This window comes from Cyprinus carpio, chromosome B22 (genome assembly GCF_018340385.1).
Source record: "Cyprinus carpio isolate SPL01 chromosome B22, ASM1834038v1, whole genome shotgun sequence".
In the NCBI taxonomy this organism is placed as follows: domain Eukaryota; kingdom Metazoa; phylum Chordata; class Actinopteri; order Cypriniformes; family Cyprinidae; genus Cyprinus; species Cyprinus carpio.
This window is the reverse complement of record NC_056618.1, coordinates 5,922,963-5,946,787: the sequence shown is the minus strand read 5'-3', so window position 1 is coordinate 5,946,787 and position 23,825 is coordinate 5,922,963. Positions and strand designations below refer to the sequence as shown.

Sequence of the window (23,825 nt, the reverse complement as noted above, 5' to 3'; positions counted from 1 at the left end):
TTTGTACATAGAATTTGAGGCAGTGATGTGGGATTAGTTGCCATTCCAGTCCTATGCACATAGCAATGTTTTTTATACATCTAGGCTACAGGGTTTTACATTGACCATAAAACATGGCACAAGATTTTAAAATTGCACGTAATGTTTGCCATAATTAAAAATGTGTTTTATAAAAAATAATTTATTTTGACCTATTTAGTTTGAAGTCTTAAGCAATAATGTGTGATAGATTTGAATGATATGAGTAATTTAGACCTGGATGTAAGCATACTGTGCAGTTGCAATAATAAAAGTGTGTTCTGTATGTTTGTGTGTATGTTTGTGTAAAGGAGATGGGTGATGTCTAGTCTACCATCATTTGTGTTGCATAATTTAGTTCCAGTGCTACACTGGGAGGTCATGTAATTACTTGTACAGTGCTGAAGTGTGAATGACCACTTGTAGTATCTCCACACCCATCTCCTTGTTGTGTGTGCAAGACCAGACATCCTTGTGGAACTTGTCCTTCAAAGATGGCAGCAGTAAACCTGAAAGGGAAAAGACAGAGAGAACAACAGCTTAATCTTGAGCCTTTTCACAAATTGATTGAAGACTGGAGGATCTTAAATTGATTGTGATTGCATGTGATCAGGAGCAAATTTGTTTAGTTTACAAAGACATATATCATTGTCATGATCATGTTTTGTAAACAAAAGGCCAAAATAAACTGAATGTCAATGGTCATATCTAACCGCTGGTGTTTCATCGCAGTCAGAGTATGTTGTCTGTTACTGCTGAGTTTACACATTCTGCTGTGTTGCAGGCATTATGACACCCAGATCTGCTGGGAAAATCTCTATAAATGATACCATTTACTCTAGTCAGATCTGTGCTCAGAGCATTAGTTTGCCAGATTTGTTGCTGCATTGTTAGCTTAGCAATTGGGATTTTCTTATTCTGTTCATACATTTGACCATTTCCATCTCTGCAGTCTGTAAAGATTCATGAATCTCTGCCTGATTTTACACACAACTTTAATCACATGTTCAGTAAAAATGAGCTCTCTGATTAGATTCCATGTGCGTTGCCCTTCCCAGAGAGGGATGGGTTCGTTGGCTAACACTTGTGCCACTGTGTCTGTGGTTTTGTTGCAACGAAAAAGACAAAACTTAGACCTTCCCTTGTTACTGGTGACAGATTAATGAAATTGCAAATTTAAAACATCTTATGGCTTTGGATGGATTTGGTCCATTCAAGATATTGCAATCAGATTAATCATTTTAGTTGGTCAATTCTGGACATGTTAATTTCTCTCATCTAAGATTTTGCACAAACCACTAGAAGATAAATAAGTTATTTTCTCATTAGTTGATTTTGACATTCCTTTCATTTTCCTTTCCTAAGAGTTTTTTGCTTCTAATCACCTTCTGTTTTTTCTCTTTCTACATTTCTGATTTCTACATTCTAAATCAATGCTGAATCATCATGAGATTTCTAAAGGCCATTCCTGGCCATTGTAATATAATGTATTAAAATTCCTGTGGTTATAATATAAATTATATAAATATATTAAAAAATAGTATAAATTAAAATGAGTGGTTATCATCTCACAGATCTTTCTGAACATAAACTCTTGATTTGGCCCTGTAACTACAGCAGTCCTGACATGCATTGTGTGCAAGCTGGAAACCAGTTATAGGATCTGCTGCTGTGAACATTCAATGAACTTCAAGCACATACTGAGAGCATGGGTCGAATCATTGCTCCGTTTGAAGATTTTTGTGACTACAGTATGGGATTGGAAACAATTTTCTTTTGTTTCTGAGCTGAGATGTCACTAGGTGCATTCTTTTGAGAATCTATTTGAGTGTGAGAAAGTTTGGGGGTTGGGCAAACCCAGAGCAAATGCAAATGCAAAGTACACATGTTGTTTTAGATTTATGGTCTCTTCATGTTTGTCTGTCTTCTTAAAGACAAAGACTGAGAATCATACAAGTGTGTAGTAATTTTTGTAAAATCTAAAATAAAGCTATAAGCTGTATATTAGGACTGAACTTTGAGCAGTGTTGTTGAGCCAAATATTGTGAGATCAGAGATTTTACTACTATTGAGTGATTTTCAATACATTTAATTTGATTAACTTGACTGTTTTTCTAAGCTTCACTTTGACATACAAAAGATTCTAGTGAGAATTTAATTATCTTTTTAGTTTATCCAATCATAATTTCTCTTAACTTCTTTGCACATAAATGTTTCCTTTTCAAATGTTGCAAAGGTATAGCTGTAAAGCCAATAGATTAGTTACAGGAAATTATCAATATCAGAATTTTGGTTTCTATTTAAAGCCCTCCGTTGAGCACCAGAATAAAATTTGGATGATGTTATTCCAATTTTCGGCTTCACAAAGAATTAATTTCATAAGGAAATAATTTCACTCCTTTCAGCAGCGAACAATTCAACCGTAAACCAGACTGAGGATGCCAACATTACTGAGCTCTATCAGTCGAGTTCAGGTATGTCACAGAACTCTGTTGAATGCGTTCAGGTATGTCAATATAAGTGTCTATTAGCTTTGTGAAAGTACAGAAGCTAAAATCCACTTTTAAGGTAACTGTCACTTTCAGATTTTTTTTTTTTTCCCAGCTGATGAATGATGAAAAAACTATCAGCCAAAACAGAATCCACCCGACTTTAAAGAGCTCAAGCATTAAAAAGCAACAGAAGACAAAACTGGTGCATGTGCTTAGAATAAACATAGCATTGTCACTCATTGGTATGGACAAAAATATAGTTATCATTATTACTACAGAGAAACAGAATCAGTTTTGGACCAAACATGGTGTTGATTCATGTTAAAGCTTGTGGATGCGGAGATAATTTACAGCATAATCCAGGTTAATCCTGTAATAATGTTTTTTTTTTTTTTTTCAATCAAAACTTAAATTTGATTTAGAAATATATATGACCTGTTTGTGCGTATGAGGGTTTGGTGCATTTGCATGCCTTTTCTTCTTTAACAGAAACAAAGAACAGACAGCAGACAAGTGAGAGAGAAGTGTAGGGTTCAGTGAAAGAACCAAAAAAACACACAGATTCCTAGGGGAGTCCTAAAAAAGAAAGAACCACATAATCACACAGATTCCTAGGGGAGTCCTAAAAAGGTCAGTAATCACTTATGTAATACAAAGTCTGTGGATGTTCTAAGTCCTTTAAAGTGGATGCAGTAAGTCTATTTGAAAGAGCTATAAATGCACAAATCTGAATCAGTGGGGGGGGGGGGTTCATATATTTTTTTTTTTTTTTTCATACTGCATCCACTGTTGTGGATTTAGTGAAGCTGTGATCCGATTGGCTCTCTCTGCTCTGGTGGGCGTGGTTGCTGTTGCTGTGCTGGTTTATGACATCTGGGCCCATATTCTTGAAGATTCTAAGATTCCTCTAAGCTCCTAATTTATCTTAAAAATTTCTACATAGGAGTCTTAATTTAAGACAATTTCAGGACCAATCTGAGAGCAACTCTGAGAGAGGAAATGATAAAAACTTTTATCTTACTGAGGAGGCGGGGCTGACCCCATTGCACGTGATAACACAGGTTTTTGGTGATTGGTATTTTTTCCAAGACCAAAATAAAAAATAAAATATAACTTTAAAATCTATTATAAACCTTAACCCCTAAATTACAAATAAAAAGTGTATTTTTTCCTGTTGTACTGTACTTTCTCTCACACATATATATGCACTTTATTTACCATGCTGTCAAACTTATGTATTTCATAGGAAATAAATAGCAACACAATTATTGCAACAATAGATGCTTATAGAAGGTAGTGACAGACCCAAAACATCACTGCTGCATAGTTGCATTTTTCCTGTTGCCAAATATGTTAATGCAGTTAATGTAGTGATTACTTCCAATTCTGGCGCTATATGGCATTTCTGCGTGGTGGTGGAGATGTTAGCATGTCTATAATAGGTTAATATCTGTCATGCATTGTGTGCAACACATTTCTTCTCCCTCTTTATGTTTCGTTGCTTTTCTCCACTGCTAAAGAAACTCCTAAGCCTCTTAAAAGTCCTCGTCCGTACTCCTAACTATTTTGGACCTTCGGAGCTCTTTTAAAGGTTTTTCTTTACTAGGATCTTTTCTTTCATTCTAATAGGAAACATTTCTAAGATTTTTCTTATAATTTTGTAACTAGGAGCAACTCTTAGCACTAAGATTGTTCATGAATACGGGCCCAGATCTCCAAGAAGTGAGCTGAACAGGACAGAAGAGACTCGATATCTCTTAAGAGGCTAAAGGAAGCAGATATGATTCATAGGAATTAAGGAAACTCTTATGCAGAGTTCTGAACCATATACTAGTGTAGCCTATCTATTATATCTGCCTACTTGCAGCCAACTCGCTCCAGCGAGGTCATCTGTTATAGCACACAGCAGAACTGCTCAGCTACTCAATGGCACTGTGATAGGAGATGGGGGATATTTTTTTCGAGAAATGGACGTTTAAAATAAATAAATAAATACAATCTAATTGTTTTATTGATTAAAATGGCAATTGCATTGTTTTATGGGTCTCTACTGGTAATTCGTTGCCTTCTATTGGCATGTTAAGACCACTAAATCCCAATGAAATATGGCAGGTTACACTACTGGACAGGATTGCCAGCTCAAACTCGCAGCTTTTTCTATGCGGTTTGGCCGTTAGTCAGATGAGGTCGGTGTGTTTATTGTTTAGATAGATTATTTTATTTTACTATTCACAGCCACTAGGTGGAGCTCCAGTAATGTCGTTGAATAATGAGAGCCATCAAAACTGCTCGTCTGTTCAACTACACAGCACTAACAAAACACAACATCCTCACATTACTGGAGGCTTGCTTCAAGATTTTGACTTGAAGTTACGAGTTTTAAAATGAATATGGACAATATGGAAATTAAGTGTTCATCTGTGCACATGAATATCAGTCTGTATAGCTAAAATGATTTATAAGGATTTGGTCCACTAATAAAGAGAAAACTCAATAAAGAAGGATGTTTTAGTTATTATGGCTACCAGTAGCTAACCAGGCAAACACAGATTTCTTGCTGGAAACATGCTGGTGGGACAAGCTGTAAAGCTATGACCCTTGGCCCCACCATCAAGTTATACAGTTCTGACGGGTGCTTTTATAGCATGCAATATTTTTCCGGTCTTTTTCACAAGAGGACACTATAAATGTAAAATCTATAAATCTGCTAAAAGTCCATTTAATGATACATTATAAAGTCTTTAATGGTACATTATAAATTACTAAGCTATATGAGCTAAGAGGCATAGAATTTCTTTTGATTTTTGTGTGTGTGTGTGTGTGTGTGTGTGTTGTATTATTTATACACTGTATAAAATGAATATTTATCCCCTAAATCAAAGATATTGTGGTATAAACATGATGTAGAAAGCTATTTTGGTGTAATGTGACAAGAAAACCACAAACAGGAAATGACTTCACAGATAGGACCCCTTAGGCCCTCATGACTATGTGTAAAGGTCAATAAGTCTCAAATAAAATAATTTAAATAAATAATTCTACATTCCTACAAAATGGCAAGGATCGTTTAGATTCCCATGCCAAATTGTACAACCCCATGAAACTTGAAATAATAAACAAACAGACACCCCAAATGAATCAGAATAAAATCAACTATTATTGAAATCACACCTTTTTTTTTTTTTTTTTTTTTTTTTTTTAACAACATATATTGTTATTGTCTGTCAGTGTCTGGGACAAATTCACAAATTTCTGCAGCTTTTACTGAATGATGTTAAATCCTGTTTGTCATACTAGTTGAATATTTGATCTTTCCTCATTACTCATCTTACACATCTCAGACCTTCTTCACCAAACAATCTTAATTAATGAATCATTATAGAAAACATCTTGGGCAACCTGACTTGTCTTTGACCTTTTTTTTAACACTATAGTATTTATGTAAAAAACAAAACAGTCAGTGAGGTTGATGTTAGCATGACAGGAAGAAGCCCTTCACCCACATGCATAATACATTAGAAACACACTTCAAGACGTTCGTCCATGTATCAGACCAAAACCGCATTTCTTTCCAGATCTAAAGGAATCAGGCCACGTCAGGTTTCGATTTGACTAAACTGAACTTGAAGAATGTTAAGAAAGAAAAAAAAGGGTTATATAAATGAATAAATTAATTATATATGAAGTTGAATGAAATCAGTTTAAGTATTCAGTCATAAAATACAATTAATTACATTTATATATAAATTAACCCCGGTGCATAACTGAAAGACACAAAGGCGTTCACTGACAATCGAGCGCGTTCACAGACGCGCGCGCACGTTCTGGCGCGTGGAGAAGTTCAGCTCTGACTGAATGTAACGCCGTGTGTTATTTCTTTACAGACCACGAAGCTACAAATTCCCGTTCGTTTTTAAAATAGGCTATAATTGGTTAAATATCTTCAGAAACGCACGGGAACGCTCCTAGGGCAACGTTTTAGGAAATTCGTTTTACTTAAGGGATTTTTTATTTTATTTTCCAGACACGTTAAGTGATGTCTCAGTCAAAGAAAATCTTTTATGCATTTGTTTGGTTCTGCTTGCATTTTGAAGGTCGGATGGGTAAGTTATTCATGTTTTATGGCATCAGCTCTTTATATTAGAGATAAGTCAGCTATAAAATCAAGAATTACTGTCTTTTGGGTGGGAAAGGCCAGTAAGGCAGCTATTTTTGACCAGGTCCAAACTGGTCATTAGTTACCAAAGCATCTTAGCTGTTTTGATTCTGGTCCTTGATAATCTACCTTGTACCAGGTAATAAACACTTTGTACCAAATAATATGTGATTGAGTGAAAATCCCCGTTCCATTGTTCTCCAGGTGTGTTTGGTGTTGAGACAGGTGAAATTAAAACAGCAGTAGAGGGAGATTCTGTCACTCTACAAACTGAGAAACAGAGAGATGAAGAACTGTTTTGGATGTTTGGACCTCAAAAGGTTCTCATTGCTCAAGTCAAAAAGGAGGATGGAGTCTTCAAAGTTCATGACGGAGCTGATGGGAGGTTCAAAGACAGACTGGTGCTGAACTATAACACTGGATCGCTGACCATTAAAAACATCAGACCTGAACATGCTGGACTCTATAAACTAGAGATATTAAGTGATACACCCTCACACAAAACATTCACAGTGTCTGTCTATGGTGAGTAGAGAAACAATGTTGTTTGTTCTTAATATTGTGTTTAACGAATAATTTATTTATTTATTTATTTATTTATTTTGCATCGTAAACACTCTAATATAAAACTTTTTTTTTTTTTTTCAGTAAACTTATTCTAATTGGTCATTTCATATCCTTTTCCAGCTCTTCTTCCCATTCCTGTCATCACCAGAGACTCTTCACAATGTTCTTCATCCTCATCATCATCATATTGTTCACTGGTGTGTTCAGTGGTGAATGTGGGTAATGTGACTCTCTCCTGGTACAAAGGAAACAGTTTATTGTCCAGCATGAGTGTGTCTGATCTCAGCATCAGTCTCTCTCTACCTCTGGAGGTGGAATATCAGGATAATAACACCTACAGCTGTGTGATCAACAATCTCATCAGAAACCAGACCACACATCTGGACATTAGTGAACTTTGTTGGCCATGTCCAGGTACGTCAATGTTGATATTAGTGATTATTAAGTATGCAATTTAGACATTTTTCAAATCATTTTGCATTTTTCCATATTTTATATCTAACTGTAGCATATAAGATTTGTTAGCTTTGTGTTATTTGAGTGGATGAGATGGCAATCAATGGTAAACTGCACACTGTGGTGGTCACATTTATCAGTTTGAATCTCCACATCGCAAATTTAGACCCTGTAAAAAAGATAGTCTGTGAACATCTAAGTGCTTAATTTAACAGGCTTATATTTATTATAAACTTTATTGTTCATATAGTTTCTCTCTGTTCTTTTATGTTCTTCAGCTCCTCTGCCGATTCCTGTCATCACCAGGGACTCTCCAACTTGTTCTTTATCTTCATCACAGCAGAATTGTTCATTGCTGTGTTCAGTGGTGAATGTGAGTCACGTGACTCTTTCCTGGTACAAAGGAAACAGTTTATTCTCCACCACTAGAGCATCTGATCTCAGCATCAGTCTCTCTCTACCTCTGGAGGTGGAATATCAGGTGGAATATAAAAACACCTACAGCTGTGTGATTAACAATCCCATCAGCAACCAGACTCAACATCCGGACATCGATCAGCTCTGTCAGCCATGTTCAGGTACATGAACTGTTATGTTAGAAATGTAACGTATACAAACTTGAATTGCTTTGTGGTGTTTTTGTTTTGTCTTTGCTCAGGCCCTGTCCACTGCTGTGGTTTTACTGAAACTGTGATCCGATTGGCTGGCTCTGTTCTGGTGGGCGTGGCTACTGTTGCTGTGCTGGTTTATGACATTAGATCAAGAAGATCCTATCCGAAGACGAGAGAGCAGACACCGCATGCAGATGAATATGATGATGTTGCATCAATTCACTAGGGGGCGATAATGTTACTCTGTTCTTTATTCTTTTTAGGAATATAAATAAGGAATATTCCAGGTTAAATGCATCTAAAAATCACTTGACAGCTTGCATGCTGTCAATCATACATACAGAATAATAAAATCGACAGTAATCAAAACATGAAAACCAATGCTGTAATGTACACTTTTTAAGCGTTTCCTATCTTGTCATATTGCCATCTGGTGGTTATATTAGGTACTTTTTGTGACTTTATGTCATGTTTTTTTCCCACTATTCAATGTAAAGTTTTTATACTTTTATACTAAGAAGAAATTATTTTCATTGTTTCATTATAACATATATATATATATATATATATATATATATATATATATATATATATATATATATATACATACATACATACACACACACACAGACACACACACACACACACAATATAAAGTATTTCTCATTGCAACATCTTTATATATATATATATATATATATATATATATATATATATAAATATATATATATATATATATATATATATATATTTAGATGTTTTAATGAGAAATACTTTATATTGTGTGAAAAACATGTTTGTCTGACATATAGATTTTTTCTTTTTTTTTATTTTAACTGTAATATCCAGCAAATTCATTAAAGATATCAAATGTCTTGAGACTGTATAATTTATTTATTTACCTGTTATATAGTCTTGCTCGACCTAGATTGCAAACTCAAGTTTTTAGTTAGGTATGCTTAAATCACATTTGTTTCCCCCTTTGTTAGATATATTCCAGCAGTTCCCATACTTGCACCCCCAAAAAACTGTAATAAAAAGTTTTTGATAATTCACTTACAAAATTAGTTTGTAAAAGTTCAATTTCTTCCATGTAACCATTTCAGTTACATCAGAAAATGTTTCATATGAACAGATGGCAGTTAATTATAAAAAACTGAATTATGTGTAATCTGTTACAAGACAGAAACATACTATAGATTAAAAAGACTTCAAACAGGAAAAGTGTAGGATTTATCAAATTAGTTTTATTTTCCTTTAAACACCACAATAGTAAGCACTACTACATCAGTGACCAAACGTAAACTCAAAATAAAAGAATCTTTCTATACATGGCCACAAATTACATTAACACAGACAAAATGCATGAGCATTTAGTTTGGATCTACAAATATTCTGTTTAATGTCTCTGGAATCTGTTTTTCCTTTACTTACTCTATCTGTTTAAACTGAAAGCATTTGTGTGTAAAATGTCAATCAAGGTCAATGCAATTTCGGTTACATTTTTAACAGGAATAAACACTTGCAAAACACATCATTCTCAATAAATGTTTCCCTCACATGACCTATTTATATTAGAAAATTACAAGCCAATTTGTGGAGTTTTCATAGTGTTTGTTATAGATCAAGCTGAGACATTCAAGTACACTAATGAATGCCTTCGTTTCTCCATGTCCAGTCTCCACTCATCTCATGTCAACTGCTGCTGGAACTTTGATGATCACGGCTGCAGGAAAGACAAAAAAAGCAGTCAGGATCCCCCTTCAACCAATACAGTTGTAGAATTAACAGGTGAATTTAATAGTTTACATGTTTTACTTTTAATATGAATGTAATTTGATTGCAGTAGAAGAGAAGATGATAACTGATTGACTGAAATGATCAAATCTCTGGTTGCAGAATTTAGAACAGGCTGCATTTCTTTTTTATTGATAAAGTGGGACAACCAGTTTATTACAATAATCTATTATTTATGTTATGAATACCGAAACTGTCTTTTCTATTCATTAACAGATTGAGAACAATTCATAAAATAGTAATATATCTGTACGAAAGCATTTATATGGACATTAGGTCCAGTCAGACCAACCACTGCTTAGTTAACGTTTAATTTTATTTACTAGATGTAAATTAATCAAAATGTAGTCAAAATGCAATAAACCAGCTTTGAATGTGGAAATATAAAGATGAATTTCACCCATGTTATAATATCCCAAAAATATCAGTTGTAGTTAAACTTGTAAATGAAGAACTACAAAGGACCTAGGACTGAGCCCTGTGGCACACCACACTTTACCTGTGTCACTTTTGCCATCTCTTCATTTACAAAAATAATATTGTAGTTATCTGACAGGTAATAGCTTAAGCAGGCAACCACCTGTCCACAAATGCCAATATGATTCTTAAGTATGCTCAGAAACGTCTTGATCTATAGGGTCAAAACAGTGCTAAATAATACTAAACCATACTATCATAGTCATGTGGTAAATAAGTTTTTGTGTTTGAGGAGTATGGGTACAACTGGAGTAATGTCAATCATCTTTTTTTATTCTAAATGGCTTATATTTCTTATGAGCTTACAATTAAAACTTGACACTTTCTCACATTATTTCTCACAGTAAACTGAGAATTACGTTCTCTCATGTCCAGACAGAACAGGCGTAGACATATTTTATGGGGAGACTTGGTATGGTTTGCATGTATGTTTTTTTGTACGGTAGGTGGCGTTATGAGTCGGTGTCGTCCCGCGTCACGTTACCTGCCAGACGGAAGAATCAGCCATTTCGAGCGAGTTCTGCGCTCACTTGTATTGGTAACATTAAGGGAACGTAAACCATTTTCCACGTCGGTCAAATCTTAAAGAATAACAGACTTTAATCTTAGTAAATTCAAAATAGTCTCAGTCATTATTTAGCTGTTTTTTAGTAATTGTCGTTATCAATCTGGCTGGGGTGCGGCAGAGAAACGACAACACCACAGATTTATATGGATATTTCTAGCTACGATCTTCATCTTTTTTAAGCTCCAGAAATAACACAACTCTACAATCAGGATGGGCATCGCGAATTTGATGTTTCCTGTCTTATTATTCGTGAACGGTAAGTAGTAATTTTATTTTTGTAGCTATAACACTTTCGGTTTTAATTAATAGAACCGGAAATAATGCGTATTATTTTCTTTTATACGCGTATTTTCATACTGCTTGCGGTGTTTATCATGCTCGTAGCGATTGTTTTTTATTTGGATACAAGACAGAGAATAAAAATGGCGTATGTGCTGAATTCTGCACTATTATTTCCCTTTATAAATCCTCGGACGCCACTGGGTTTCAAGTTCAGGCCTTGCGATAACAGCCTTTTGGAGGTTGATATCCAATTCACGTCGGGGCTTTGAGAACTGTGTGTGGTATATGCTACTTAACTAAATTTAATTATTGTCTCTCCAGTGTCCATTCGTGCAATCTGTGCGATTTTGGTTTAATAATCAGGATTCCGAGATGCCAGTAGGCCTTATGCGTATTCGTCACAAATCTTTATTCGAGTTTCTTCTGTATAGCAAATATATATAGAATTGGGGTCTGATTAATTTTGTCGATGCAATTGTCATGGCTGTTTTAACAGATCAGTTGTTTTTGCTTTACGTCATGCTGTAGCCAATGATGTAGCCTACAGTCCCTCCCTGCTTTGTTTTCTCAAATGCATCTCAATCATAATCATAAACCGAATATAAACGCGATATATGGACTACATATGATGGTAATGCGGTATTTATGTTGAGTGTAGGCTATATTACGCAAGTTCATCGTACAGTACAGTTCGTCGTGTTTAGCTGCATAAACCAGTTTTTCATGATTTTTTTATGTTGTACTATGGGACAGCTAGCTTGAAAGCTGAAGCATCTGTATGAAAATATTATAGGATTTAGCAAACTATAGGCTATCCTTGTTTATTCTAATTCTATATGATGTATAGGCTAATAGCGGACCAATACCAAGCAAAATGCCAATAAACTTTCATTCAATAACTAAAACATAATTATAATTTATAAATGTAATACAATTGTCTATGTTTAGAATATTTCTGGTTAAATACATAAGTTAGCCTATATTATTAGCATACGCCGTGATGATGATTTTAATAGATTTTTTTTTTTTTTTTAATTAAACGCGAACAAATGCCTTTACATTAATGTACTTACAGTGAACGTCCAATCCCTATGACAGCTATGCGATTTGTTGCGAAGGTATGCGAGTGAGCTCGTGCAAAGGTCTGGCAACCTCAATACACAAGGGGGCGAGAGAGGAACATTAGGTTATCTATGCATCAAACCGGATGTGTTTATATTCAGGTGAGTTCACGTATTCAGCCAAGTTATACAATTTTTAAACAGTTTAACTGGCATTATATTAGTTAAAATTAATGGAAAACTAAGGCGTTAATTCACGCTACACTGACTCTATTGATTTTGGGTTATGAATTAAGTAGCTATTCACAACGCAACAGCGCGTTTCGCCTTGATGTGTTATTAATAGTGGGGGCATTGAAGAAATATGAATAATTTCCACTTTGCTGCGGTTGATTTTATTCACAGCACATTATAAAGACCTTGCTTTGGTGAAAAAGGGGCTATAGCTTGCTGAATGCGTATGTAAAGAAGTTATCAACGATTTTGTTGGTTTGTAATGGAATGAATGGTGAGTTTGACGTTTGTGATGTTTTGCTGTGGTTTTCTTCATCAGTGGATACTGTAAAAAGATTGCAATGTGTTCCTAGGCCTGCACTTAATTCTTTATCAATCTGCGATGTAGGCTACTAACAAATGTGTGTTGCTAAAAATACTGCTGATGTAAAGCTCCAATTTTTGTTTAATTAAAACAACGCCATGGTCATAGGTTCGATTCTCAGAGAATGCATGAGATGATAAAATACATGCATTGAATGCAGCATCAGTCAGTTTAGATAAAGCATTCGCCATATGCATAATGCACACGGACAACCTTCCGGTCGCTCACGTGGAACCAACAAGGAAGTGACTAAAACTGCAATTCACCGACTGGCCGCTAGAGCCTGGCTCCAAAAGGTAGACAGTCCCATAGACTCCCCATGTTAAAATAACAAAATTTACAGCAGGAAAAAAAAATAACAACATACACATATGTATATATATATATATGTTTACAGCCTGGTACAAAAAGTGGTTTCGGTCTGTATAGCTAGTTGATCTTTTTTTATATATATATAAATCATCCATTTTATATAAGTTATATTAAGCCTTAAAGTTCTGCATAATTAAGGGTGTGTCCACTTGAGTGACAGGTGGATTGCCACTGCTGTCACCACCGTCGAGCTAGGTGGGCGTGGTTTCAGCAACCAGCTCCTGCCTCTTTACCCATTTTTGATTATTCGGGAGTGACGTGTGGTGACACACTGCCAAGATGGTGACGGCTGGCTTCGCCCACTTCGAGCTTCAAAAACGCTCTTTAGAAACCTACGGGTGATGTCACGGACACTAAGCCATGATTTTCTACAGTCTATGATAATGCATAATCTATGTGCGGTTTATAAAAGTAATCACAAGATCATTTGAGTACCTGAATTGAACAGTTTTCTTTTTAAAGAACTAAAAATGTAGTATAGTAGTGCAATTATTGTGTAGATTATTTTTTATGTTTTGACCAAGTATCCTTAACCTTCAAGATCAAAATATCACACAGACTATTTCTACAACAAAAACTGTGAAATATCTTTGAGCAAATGTGAAGGTATGATATTGTAGCTCAATTGCAAGTTGTTGCATGTCTAGGGCCACGTTGCTGTGCTTATATTTTTGTTCCCTGGCAGTCGAACCCATGACCTTGACATTCTAGAGCCATATGGTGCCAGCTGTGCTAAACAAAATGTTAAATAACCTTCACCTAGATTTGTGCTGTTTGGGGTCTTATTACCTTGCATTTTAAAAGAAGGTATGTCATACAGGTTTTTAAATAACATAAAGGAGAGAGAAAGAAAAAAATAATAATTTTAGATGAATGATCCCTTTAACAATGGTTTAACCAGGAATACTGTACAATTTTAGATGTGAAGAATGGGAAGAAAGCACAGTTGCTGTCCTCAATGCAAAATCTATAAAGTTCTTACAGTTTTATCATCAATTAATATCATTTTAATTGTGGTCTGTTTTCAACAATAGTTAGTTGGGATTTTCTATGATGTAAAAGTTTGATTTCTAAGTGGCCAATCTTTGTGGTTTTAAAAATGTTGATAATCAGCGTCCTATCAGGAAGTAAGAAAGGAATTTTGAAGCTTGGCAGTTTTGAGTGTTTTGCAAGAGCCCCTCCCCCAGTGGGAGCCTTCCAAGTGAGCAAAAAAAGAACGTAATTGAAGACAAGAGGCCATTCTGTTTGAATGAAAGTCACTGGAGGAGAGAGGCCTCAACACGCTGAACAACCTGCTTTTGTGTAGAAGCAGCTAAACACTTAAAGGGACAGATCCCCAAAATGTAACTTGTGTAATTTATTCACCCATATTTAGCATTGACACACACGAAATGTTACTAAATCTGTTTGTCTTCTTGAAAATAGATAGCAGGACATTAAATTACAAACCTGAGTATTGGTTTAAAACGCACCATGCTTATTTAAAAAATGTAAAAATAAGTTATCCATATTACTACTATTAAACATTTTTTTAATTACTTTATTAGACTTTGTATATATATAGATGTATGTGTGTGTGTGTGTGTGTGACCCTGGACCACAAAACCAGTCTTAAGTTGCTTGGGTATATTTTTAGCAATAGCCAAAAAATTATAATTTTTTCTTTTATGCCAAAAATCATTAGGATATTGATTAAAGATCATGTTCCATGAAGATAATTTGATTTGAAAATTTCCTACCATAAATATATCAAAACTTAATTTTTGATTAGTAATATGCATTGCTAAGAATTCATTTGGATAACTTTAAAGACGATTTTCTCAATATTTAGAATTTTATAAGTATTGCATGTGCAGCCTGGAGGCTTCATTAAATAATTAGTTGTTTTTTTTTTTTTTTTTTTTAAATTCATTATGACTAAAAGTAATGTAAGAACAATAAAAAAAGCTTGATGTTTTAATATTTTTATGTGCAGCATGTCACAGCAAGACACTTGAAATCACCCATAAACATGAAAAGCACATGCATGTCCATTAATTTACCAAATTTACAATTGAAATGTCATGTGGACATGGTTCATGAACTTATTGCTGTGATTTTTCTTATAGTCAGTTTGTGTTGTTTGTTGGTATTTTCCATTATGTGCCACTTACAGAAGTTTATCTCTACACTGTAGACCTATCTATTTCATAAGTATTAAATTTGTCGATTCAGTTGTAGTTTAAGCTTCTCAGTGTGATTATTCACGTAAATCATTGTCCAGACCGTTTCTCAAGGTTTTCAGACGGCATTGTCATCTGGCACCCGTTACTTTTCTCATCGCTGATACAGAAGAGTGGATCACAGCGACAGATGAGGATGATTTGAGGGAATAGTTTTATAGTCGCATGTGCAGGGTCTTTATTAGAGCTTTATTCTTGTAGCTAGTACGTTTAGATTTTCAAATGTCTTAAAAGAGGCCAGAACCCTCCATATATTTGTATATTTCTCAATATTAATCGTTAGGCTGAGCCGTAAATCGCCCTCTGCTGGAAGAACGCGACTTTGTGTCGAAAACAATATTCACCGCCCGAAGGGCGTCGAGTCCGCTCTAGGAGCAAGAACGTCAGCGTAACGACAAAAATAACGTCTCCTTCTGACAAACTGTTTGACATAAGTGTGTATAATGTTGATTTCGTCAAGGTAATATACAGCGTATGGCTCAAACACTACCGGAAGTTTGATTCTTTGTCAAAAGTTTCTCAGTGAATCCACCGTTTTTGTCCGATGACAGATCTCTATCTAAACGTATGACATTATACGAGCAATACACTTACAAAACAGCTTCTTTGTGTAGAAAAATATTTTCCTTACCCTTAATTTGTTGCCTGCCCGTCGCAATGTAGGTCGTATATAACGCATTATCCACCGCTTCGGCTCTCAATAGTTTCTAAACGCGTATTGATCTCCATCAACATTTTTTTTATTTAAAAATAAATCCAATACAGTTGTTTTAATCCGCCTTAATGGCTCAACAAAACCAACAAATAACGTAAACATCTTACTATTGAATTAAACAGAAGAAAAACATCGTCGTGTCTGTATGTTATAAAGCGCTATACTGTATCACCCAGTTTCAATTTTAATATCGCAGCCAGACAATCGCACGCCAGTTTCCGCATTCTGCTCGTCCGCGCTCTCGCGAGACTTCATTTAAAACCCAAGGACGAAACTACTCGTTTATTTTGAATGAGACCGCTTTTGTGTTTGATTTTTTTTTAGGATTCGAATCCTGCCTTACATATGCCTTACCAGATTTCTGAAATGGTTTGTAAATATAGTGTATTATATTACTATAAAAACATTAGTCTGACCATAATTTATTTCTCATGTAACATGCAATTTAAGTAATATACAATAACGTGTAACACACACTATGATATTCACTGACACAGAATGTTTATTTGAAATATTTGAAATGTTTAAAATATTAAATGGCTTATTTTTCTATTTTTTATATATTTAAGGTAGGCTACAGATGCATGTGGATGCACATTATATTACAATGATTTGTTTAAACACGTGTTGTGTGTTCTGTATGTTTGTACGTGTTTATATGTACATGTATATTGCTTTTTTAAGAGCTATCAATGTATTTAGTAATATACAGTTTTTTTCTTCTTCTAAATGTGGGGCTCATTTGTAGTTCTACATAGAAAGAGCTACTTGTGAACCGTTGCAGATGGCATTAAGCTTATCATCTCAGCTGAAAAATGTCATGGTATTATTATTATACAGGAGTTGTATGTTTCTGTTTGTTCTCCAGGTGTGTTTGGTGTTGAGACCGATCCGGTGGAGATTCGTGAGTTGATGGAAGGAGATTCTGTCATCCTAGACACCAATTGTATTACCAAACTACAGAAAGATGATGAGATAGTGTGGAAGTTTGGATCTGTGGTCATAGCTACAGTCAAGGCCAATAATCCCTTATTATCTGATACTGATGATGCAAGATTCAAAGACAAACTCCAAATAAACGCTCAAACTGGGGACCTCTCCATCAGAAACACCAGAACCTCACTCTCTGGGCTTTATGAAGTGAAGATCACCAATATCACTAACACAACATACAGGAGATTTAAGGTTACCGTCCTTGGTAAGCACTCATTTATGACATAGAGCAACATATTTTAATACTTATTCTTTCTAAATTGAATCGCAGTGTTCAGGTCATGCAGAATGTTTCTTTAAATTTAAAGTGTTAAAAATGAATATATATATATATATATATATATATATATATATATATATATATATATATATTACAAAATTTATTTTTAAATAAATGCTGTTCTTTTTAACTTTTTATTAATCACAGAATCCTAAAACAAATTATATATATTTATATATATATATATATATATATATATATATATATATATATATATATATATATATATATAATTAATTATTATTATTATTTTGGGTGTATTAGAATTATTGTCAGAACACAATCATTAACATCAGTTATGTATGTGCATTATTCCACATGTATTTCAGATGCAATTCCTACAAAAGTTTCAGTAACGGCGGGAGAGTCTGCCATTTTACAGCATAATATTGCTGATATACACAATTATGATGTGATAGAATGGAAGTTCGAAGATGGAGAGACTCCCATCGCTCAAATCAACAAACAAACCAGTAAAAACCCCTCATATGATGAAACTGATGAGCGATTCAGAGACAGACTGCAGCTGAGTCAGACCGGATCTCTGACCATCACAAACACCAGAACCACAGACTCTGGACTTTATAAACTACAGGTGCAAGGTACAAACATAGCGACCAAACACAGGAAGTTTCGAGTCACGGTCGATGGTGAGTAGAGTGTTTTTGGTTTGTAACGGAGAGACCCTGAACTGTGTAACTGATTGAAGATTATAAACGCAAGATGCTTGTAACAGGATTTATTTTACAGCTGATTGTCTCTCTTTGTCCTTTACAGAAGCTGGTCTGTCCACAGGCATTATAGTGCTGATATGTGTGTGTGTTATTACACTGATCGTGGTGGTGGTTGGGATTTACTGTCGGAATAAGAGACAACGTCAACAAGGCCAGTATTAACTTTGCATGCATGGCCAGCATTAACCAAAGTAAGCATTTTTAATGCAGAATTTTGAAATGTTGTGTTTATCTTAATGATTTGCTGCACTGTTTAATGACATCTGTGATTGTTCAGATAATATTTATAGCATTTCACTAAATGACAGCTGAAGAATACTTGAATGATTTTGAGATCTGGATTCAATTTCACATTTTAGTTTACCTTCACTTGTGCGAATGTAATTTATACCGTCTTTTATTACTCCTTCTGTGCTTCCTTTCAGGTGATGATAAAGGGGACGGAGTACAGGATCCATTGAAAGGACAGAAATAGTTCAGTGCTTCTGTAACATGAGCTGTGGATGAAATCTACCTGTGTGCTGCTGAGTTGTGATCGAGAGTAGAGAATATGCTTACATATGTTGTACATTCACTGGAACAGTTTGCACTACATGCTGATCAATGATCCTAGTGCTTTATGGTACACTTCTTTCTTGCGTGTATATACGAGATATCGTGCCTGTTATTGATACATATATAATCATGGTGGCTGGTGGGACCATTGACTGCGGCTTTAAAAGTTTTAGGTGGAAATTCTTTAGATCACCTGACATCAGCAGGTGCCATAAAAAAAAACAAAAAAAAACTTTTCCTTATATTCATGCTTTAAAGGGGTTATAAAAGGAGATTGTGTGATAGTTGTTTTATGCATGTGCAATGACTTAAGGGATGAGCCTATTTTTTGGTTAAAGTCTGCAAATGCATCCCCCCCCCCCATAGTATTATGGAAATTTTGTGCCTCATTTTTTTTTAAGATCTATATTTTACTGTTACTCTGATACTATGTTTACATGGGGATACATTATGATAAACTGTTGTTCACTTTCCTCTTGTGAACAGTGATTTGAGTGGTGAATGTTTCCTGTTATGTATAGGTATAGGTATATTTCTTTTTTTATTTTTATTATTGTGAAATTCAAGCTTTTTTTTAAATCAGAGATTCATAAGTAATATGAATGCCAAAGTTATTGCACTTATTGTAAATTCATTGGATTACTATTCCCCCCAATTCATGTTGTTAGGCTGCTAAGTTGTTATTGAAAATTATGCCTTTGTTTGTATATTGGGAAATTATTTGAAATAATAAAGAAGGAATATATGCAGCAGCATTAATCAGTTTTTATTTATAGCTTACAATTACCATGATTTCAATTGTCAAATGTTTGAAAAAAAAAAAAAAGTTTATTGTAACACATTCATGTTCCTTATTTATGTTCTATTCTGTCTTTTGCTGTTTTCTAAAAATTTTAAATTCTCAGAACATAAATTTGAAAAAAAAAAAATAACTGTCATTTTCAGAACAAACAATGGAAACATCTGTTAATCAAAGGTAGGCACAAGAGGAAGTGGTGCTTAGGTGGTCGATGGGTGTTTTCCTGTTGTTGTGTTCACACATGACTGAGTGACCCTCAGAAGAAGACTGGAGGTAGATCTGAAACCACCTTAACCAGATCTGACTGAGCCAGTCACTAGAAGGCGCTGTAAACTCATCTAGAACAGAACATGCTGCCTCATACAGCAGATGTTTTCAGCCTTTTCCCCATCAAAAATCAAGCGCACTGGTTTTTCTTTCAGCACAGCCATCGTTATGAAAAATCCTTTATGAATTTCGGTATCGGTCTTTAATTAGGGTTTTAGCTTGTAATTCTCTTGTCAGTCATTTTGGCAGTGGCTAGGAAACTACACCCAGAATTAAACGGCCAGTCTTCTCAGATTTATTTAAATATTCGCCGTGGTAAACTCACATTTTACTAAGATGGTCAGAAATATGAAGAATCTCATTGTCCGCGTTTTTTTCTTGTTTTTCGCTAATGGTAAGTCGTGGAATTCTGTTCATTTTTGGCCAGTTTCGTTTCAATCAATGGAACCAGGAAGTGGGGTGCATTTGTTGACATTTAAAATATTTTCGAACCATTTTCTAGCAGTAGTAAGTCGTGTATACATCTTAAAATGCTTTGTTTTTGGAGGGATTATTCCATAAATGCAACGACACAATAGATTTATTTTCCCGATCTACCGCATGTGCTTTGCATTTGTACGTAGTTTGCGTATGTTTACGTTTCAGCGTCTTGACGTTTTGCATTGTCGCTGTATTTGCGTAAATCTTAATCTGTTGTGTGTGCAAACACTTTTATTTACCTACTTTGTTAACATTAATTTGTTAACTGTTATCTTCTTTACCTAGCTACAACAATTCCAGTTGTTTATAACTGTGTCACTTATTTACGTAGCCTTTTCGGTCAAATTTGGATTCTGGTACTGTTTTATTTATTATTTTATTACTGTGTATGGTTAAGAAAGTTTTACATGGGCCTGTCTGAGCATTTGTCATTTGTGACCCTGGACCACAAAACCAGAATAAATATCCATTTTTCTATAAAAAAAAAAAAACACTGTATGGGTCAAAAATTATCGATTTTTCTTTTATGCCAAAAATCATTCGGATATTAAGTAAAGACTATGTTCCAGGAAGATATTTAGTAAATTTCCTACCGTAAATATATCAAAACATAATTTTTGATTAGTAATATGCATTGCTAAGAACTTAATTTGGAAAACTTTAAAGGTGATTTTCTCAGTATTTTGATCGTTTTGTACCCTCAGATAATTCAAATAGTTAAATCTCGGCCAAAAATTGTTCTATCCTAACAAACCATACATCAATGGAAAGCTTATTTATGCAGCTTTCCGATGATGTATAAATCTCAATTTCGAAAAATTGACACTTAAGACTGGTTTTGTAGTCCATGGTCACATTTAGTTACATACAATTCAGTGATTATAATCTAAATGTTTACAGTTCAGTAGGAGTTACTGTGTTATAAATGAATAGTGTATTTGTTTTCTAGGTGTGTTTGGTTTTGAGACCGATGGCGTGAAGTCGATATCAGTGATGGAGGGAGATTCTGTCACTCTACACATGTGTCTTAATCAAATACAAAAATATGAAAAAATACTGTGGAAGTTTGAAAACACTCTCATAGCTCAATTCGACAAGGCTTCCCAAACGTTCTCCACAAAAGACGGAAATGATGGGAGGTTTAGAAACAGACTGGAGTTAAACACTGAATCTGGATCGCTGACCATTAGGAACATCAGAACTAACCACTCCGGAGTTTATAAAGTGGACATGATCAGCACGAGCGGCTCCTCGAACAGGAGATTCAATGTGACTGTAATAGGTGAGTAGTGCATTGATGAATATATTTAACAGAAATCTGAACTCGTTGTGGAATTAACACACTGATTAAAGTTGGAAAGTAATATACTGGTGTGAAATGGTCAATTTTAGTTTGACATGCAAATAAAAAGCATTAAATTGTGTAAAATAACTAATTGAAACACCATTTATTCATATGTGTCGCCAAACTCATACTCAGGTAGCTGAGAATTTCTAGACATGACTAGAAACTCTGATAACAACAAAAAAAAAAGCATGAATAACAGCAGCAAAACAATGAAGGAAAGTTTTGGGTTTAAGCAAACGGATAGATCTCACCTGGATTTTCTCGTTGCATTGAAACTACCCTTTGAAGATGTATTCCACACGTGAAAGAAGGTCCCATCACGATCAGCCTTTCTTATAATGGCTCCCTATAAGGTTGTGCAGTTCATTCCCTCTGTTTGGCCTTCAAACTCTCTCTCTTTGTTGTCATGTGACCTGGCAGCCCACTCCCATAGTAAGAATCCCACAGTTTTTTTTTTTTTTTTTTTTTTTTTTTAGACCACATTGTAGTTAGGTGGTCTGGTTCCTATATAAAACTGAATGAAACTGAAACTTAATTTGGTGTAGTTGTGGTGCAAGTAATCAACTGTGAAACTCTTCCAGGTGTGTTTGATCCAGATGCAGAGAAAATAAAGCCTGTATCAGCAAAGGAGGGAGAATCCGTCACTCTAAACACTAACTTTAACGTACAGAAAGATGATCTGATGGTGTGGAATTTTGGACGGGCCACCAAACACTGCGTATATAATCCGCTTCATCACGTCCCGTGTCAAAGTGATGTGAGCGCCATCGCTAAAATTGATGGAGAAACCCGTGAGGTCTCATTAGATGCTGGCGACAGCGAGATGTTTAGTAACAGACTGAAAATGGACAAACTGACCGGATCTCTGACCATCACAAACAGCAGACCCGAACACTCGGGGTTTTATATACTACAGATCAGTAATAACAATGGGACCAAATACAGGAGATTCAACGTTACTGTTAGTGGTGAGGATCACGGGCAATTTTATACTGAACTTTGATTTTATTCAGTTATATATTCTATTCTATTGTATATAGTGTTAATGTATTTAATTAAGATGCATTTAGCCTAAGATTCTCCTTTTATTTGTGCCAGTATGTGAGGTAGGTTTCCAACATGGGCTAATTTCCGATCTTTTTTTTTTTTTTTAGCCATTACGAAATCCCACTCGCATGTTGTTTGGATGTCAATCGCTATAGTGCTTTTGTTGATGGTGGCACTTTGGTGTTTGGCTGTGGGCTTTAAAAACTGGCGCAACAGGAACTGTAAGTAACAGAAAAGCGAATATTTTCAAGTAACTTTTTTTAGATGTTTCTTTAGGTGTAATTATTATAATAATAGTTTTTTTTTATTTTACAAAAGAATCTAATTGTAAAAATACTCAAGTGGTGGAAAATAGATACCACTGAGATGCATTTAAGAGGGGTTATGTGGCTTTACCTTTATTCCTAGTTTTGTTGGGGAAACTGAGGTCGTATACCTGCTGTCAGTCTACAGGGGCGCAGCAACAACCTGATTATTTTCCTCCTTCAGATAACACTCCGCTTCCTGTCCTTATCTTATAACATAACAAAATTAATGAAGAATAGTGTAAATTGACTTTTCTTTATTTCTTATTGACAAAATGGTGTTTGTTTGAATTCTGGCTTTGTTTGACTTATGTTTGTTGATAAAACAGAATTAATACCAAAATCGGTGATAGAGGGAGAACCTGTGACTCTCAACACTGATCGTACGGAACTACAGAGAGATGATGTGATCGAGTGGAAGTTTGGAGGCAAAGTCATTGCAAAAATCAGCAGAGCAGCCGATAAGATCTGTCAGAAGACTTATGATGGTGCTTATGAGAAGTTCAGAAACAGACTGAAGCTGGATCAGACAGGGTCTCTGACCATCACGAACACCAGAACCACAGACTCTGGAGATTATCAACTACAGATCGCCACCAATGGAAAAGTGGAACAATACCAAAAA

General features: G+C 35.0%; 3 protein-coding genes and 1 long non-coding RNA gene across 6 annotated transcripts; 3 read left to right on the top strand and 1 right to left on the bottom strand.

Annotated features, from left to right (window-relative positions):
- Positions 1-6,312: 6,312 nt before the first annotated feature.
- LOC122141740 (titin-like) lies at positions 6,313-8,677 on the top strand. Its single transcript, XM_042749800.1, has 5 exons — positions 6,313-6,613; positions 6,871-7,191; positions 7,354-7,647; positions 7,968-8,267; positions 8,348-8,677. The coding sequence occupies exons 1-5, from the start codon at positions 6,547-6,549 to the stop codon at positions 8,524-8,526; spliced, it is 1,161 nt and encodes a 386-aa protein (XP_042605734.1). The 5' UTR covers positions 6,313-6,546; the 3' UTR covers positions 8,527-8,677.
- Positions 8,678-9,527: 850 nt separating this feature from the next.
- LOC109104665 lies at positions 9,528-16,862 on the bottom strand. Its single transcript, XR_002020256.2, has 2 exons — positions 16,309-16,862; positions 9,528-10,026 (listed from the first exon to the last, which is right to left on the bottom strand). It is a non-coding gene; the product is annotated as an uncharacterized LOC109104665 (long non-coding RNA).
- Positions 10,807-19,706, top strand: si:dkey-182g1.2. 3 transcript variants are annotated; one of them, XM_019117945.2, is made up of 5 exons: positions 10,807-11,398; positions 17,261-17,590; positions 17,995-18,315; positions 18,443-18,550; positions 18,825-19,706. In XM_019117945.2, exons 1-5 carry the CDS (start codon positions 11,353-11,355, stop codon positions 18,872-18,874), a joined length of 855 nt encoding a protein of 284 aa, XP_018973490.1. In that variant the 5' UTR covers positions 10,807-11,352; the 3' UTR covers positions 18,875-19,706. The 3 variants fall into 3 exon arrangements, with proteins under 3 accessions (XP_018973490.1, XP_018973491.1, XP_042605031.1); XM_019117946.2 differs by having other exon boundaries at positions 10,811-11,398; positions 18,443-18,590; XM_042749097.1 differs by lacking the exon at positions 10,807-11,398 and adding an exon at positions 12,517-12,647.
- Positions 19,707-19,849: 143 nt separating this feature from the next.
- Positions 19,850-23,416, top strand: si:dkey-182g1.10. Its single transcript, XM_019117944.2, has 5 exons — positions 19,850-20,414; positions 21,450-21,782; positions 22,430-22,816; positions 23,003-23,116; positions 23,304-23,416. Exons 1-5 carry the CDS (start codon positions 20,357-20,359, stop codon positions 23,414-23,416), a joined length of 1,005 nt encoding a protein of 334 aa, XP_018973489.2. The 5' UTR covers positions 19,850-20,356.
- The last annotated feature ends 409 nt before the right edge of the window (positions 23,417-23,825 follow it).

What these genes read in the sequence shown, in the direction of transcription:
- LOC122141740 (XM_042749800.1), top strand. Translation starts at nt 6,547, where the DNA reads ATGTCTCAGTCAAAGAAAATCTTTTATGCATTTGTTTGGTTCTGCTTG. An exon ending in GCATTTTGAAGGTCGGATGG is followed by an intron (nt 6,614 to 6,870) that starts GTAAGTTATTCA and finishes ATTGTTCTCCAG; the next exon opens with GTGTGTTTGGTGTTGAGACA. An exon ending in GCTCTGTCAGCCATGTTCAG is followed by an intron (nt 8,268 to 8,347) that starts GTACATGAACTG and finishes GTCTTTGCTCAG; the next exon opens with GCCCTGTCCACTGCTGTGGT.
- si:dkey-182g1.2 (XM_019117945.2), top strand. Translation starts at nt 11,353, where the DNA reads ATGGGCATCGCGAATTTGATGTTTCCTGTCTTATTATTCGTGAACG. An exon ending in GTTTCGAGTCACGGTCGATG is followed by an intron (nt 18,316 to 18,442) that starts GTGAGTAGAGTG and finishes TGTCCTTTACAG; the next exon opens with AAGCTGGTCTGTCCACAGGC. An exon ending in TAAGAGACAACGTCAACAAG is followed by an intron (nt 18,551 to 18,824) that starts GCCAGTATTAAC and finishes GCTTCCTTTCAG; the next exon opens with GTGATGATAAAGGGGACGGA.
- si:dkey-182g1.10 (XM_019117944.2), top strand. Translation starts at nt 20,357, where the DNA reads ATGGTCAGAAATATGAAGAATCTCATTGTCCGCGTTTTTTTCTTGTTT. An exon ending in ATTCAACGTTACTGTTAGTG is followed by an intron (nt 22,817 to 23,002) that starts GTGAGGATCACG and finishes TTTTTTTTTTAG; the next exon opens with CCATTACGAAATCCCACTCG. An exon ending in AAACTGGCGCAACAGGAACT is followed by an intron (nt 23,117 to 23,303) that starts GTAAGTAACAGA and finishes CTTTATTCCTAG; the next exon opens with TTTTGTTGGGGAAACTGAGG.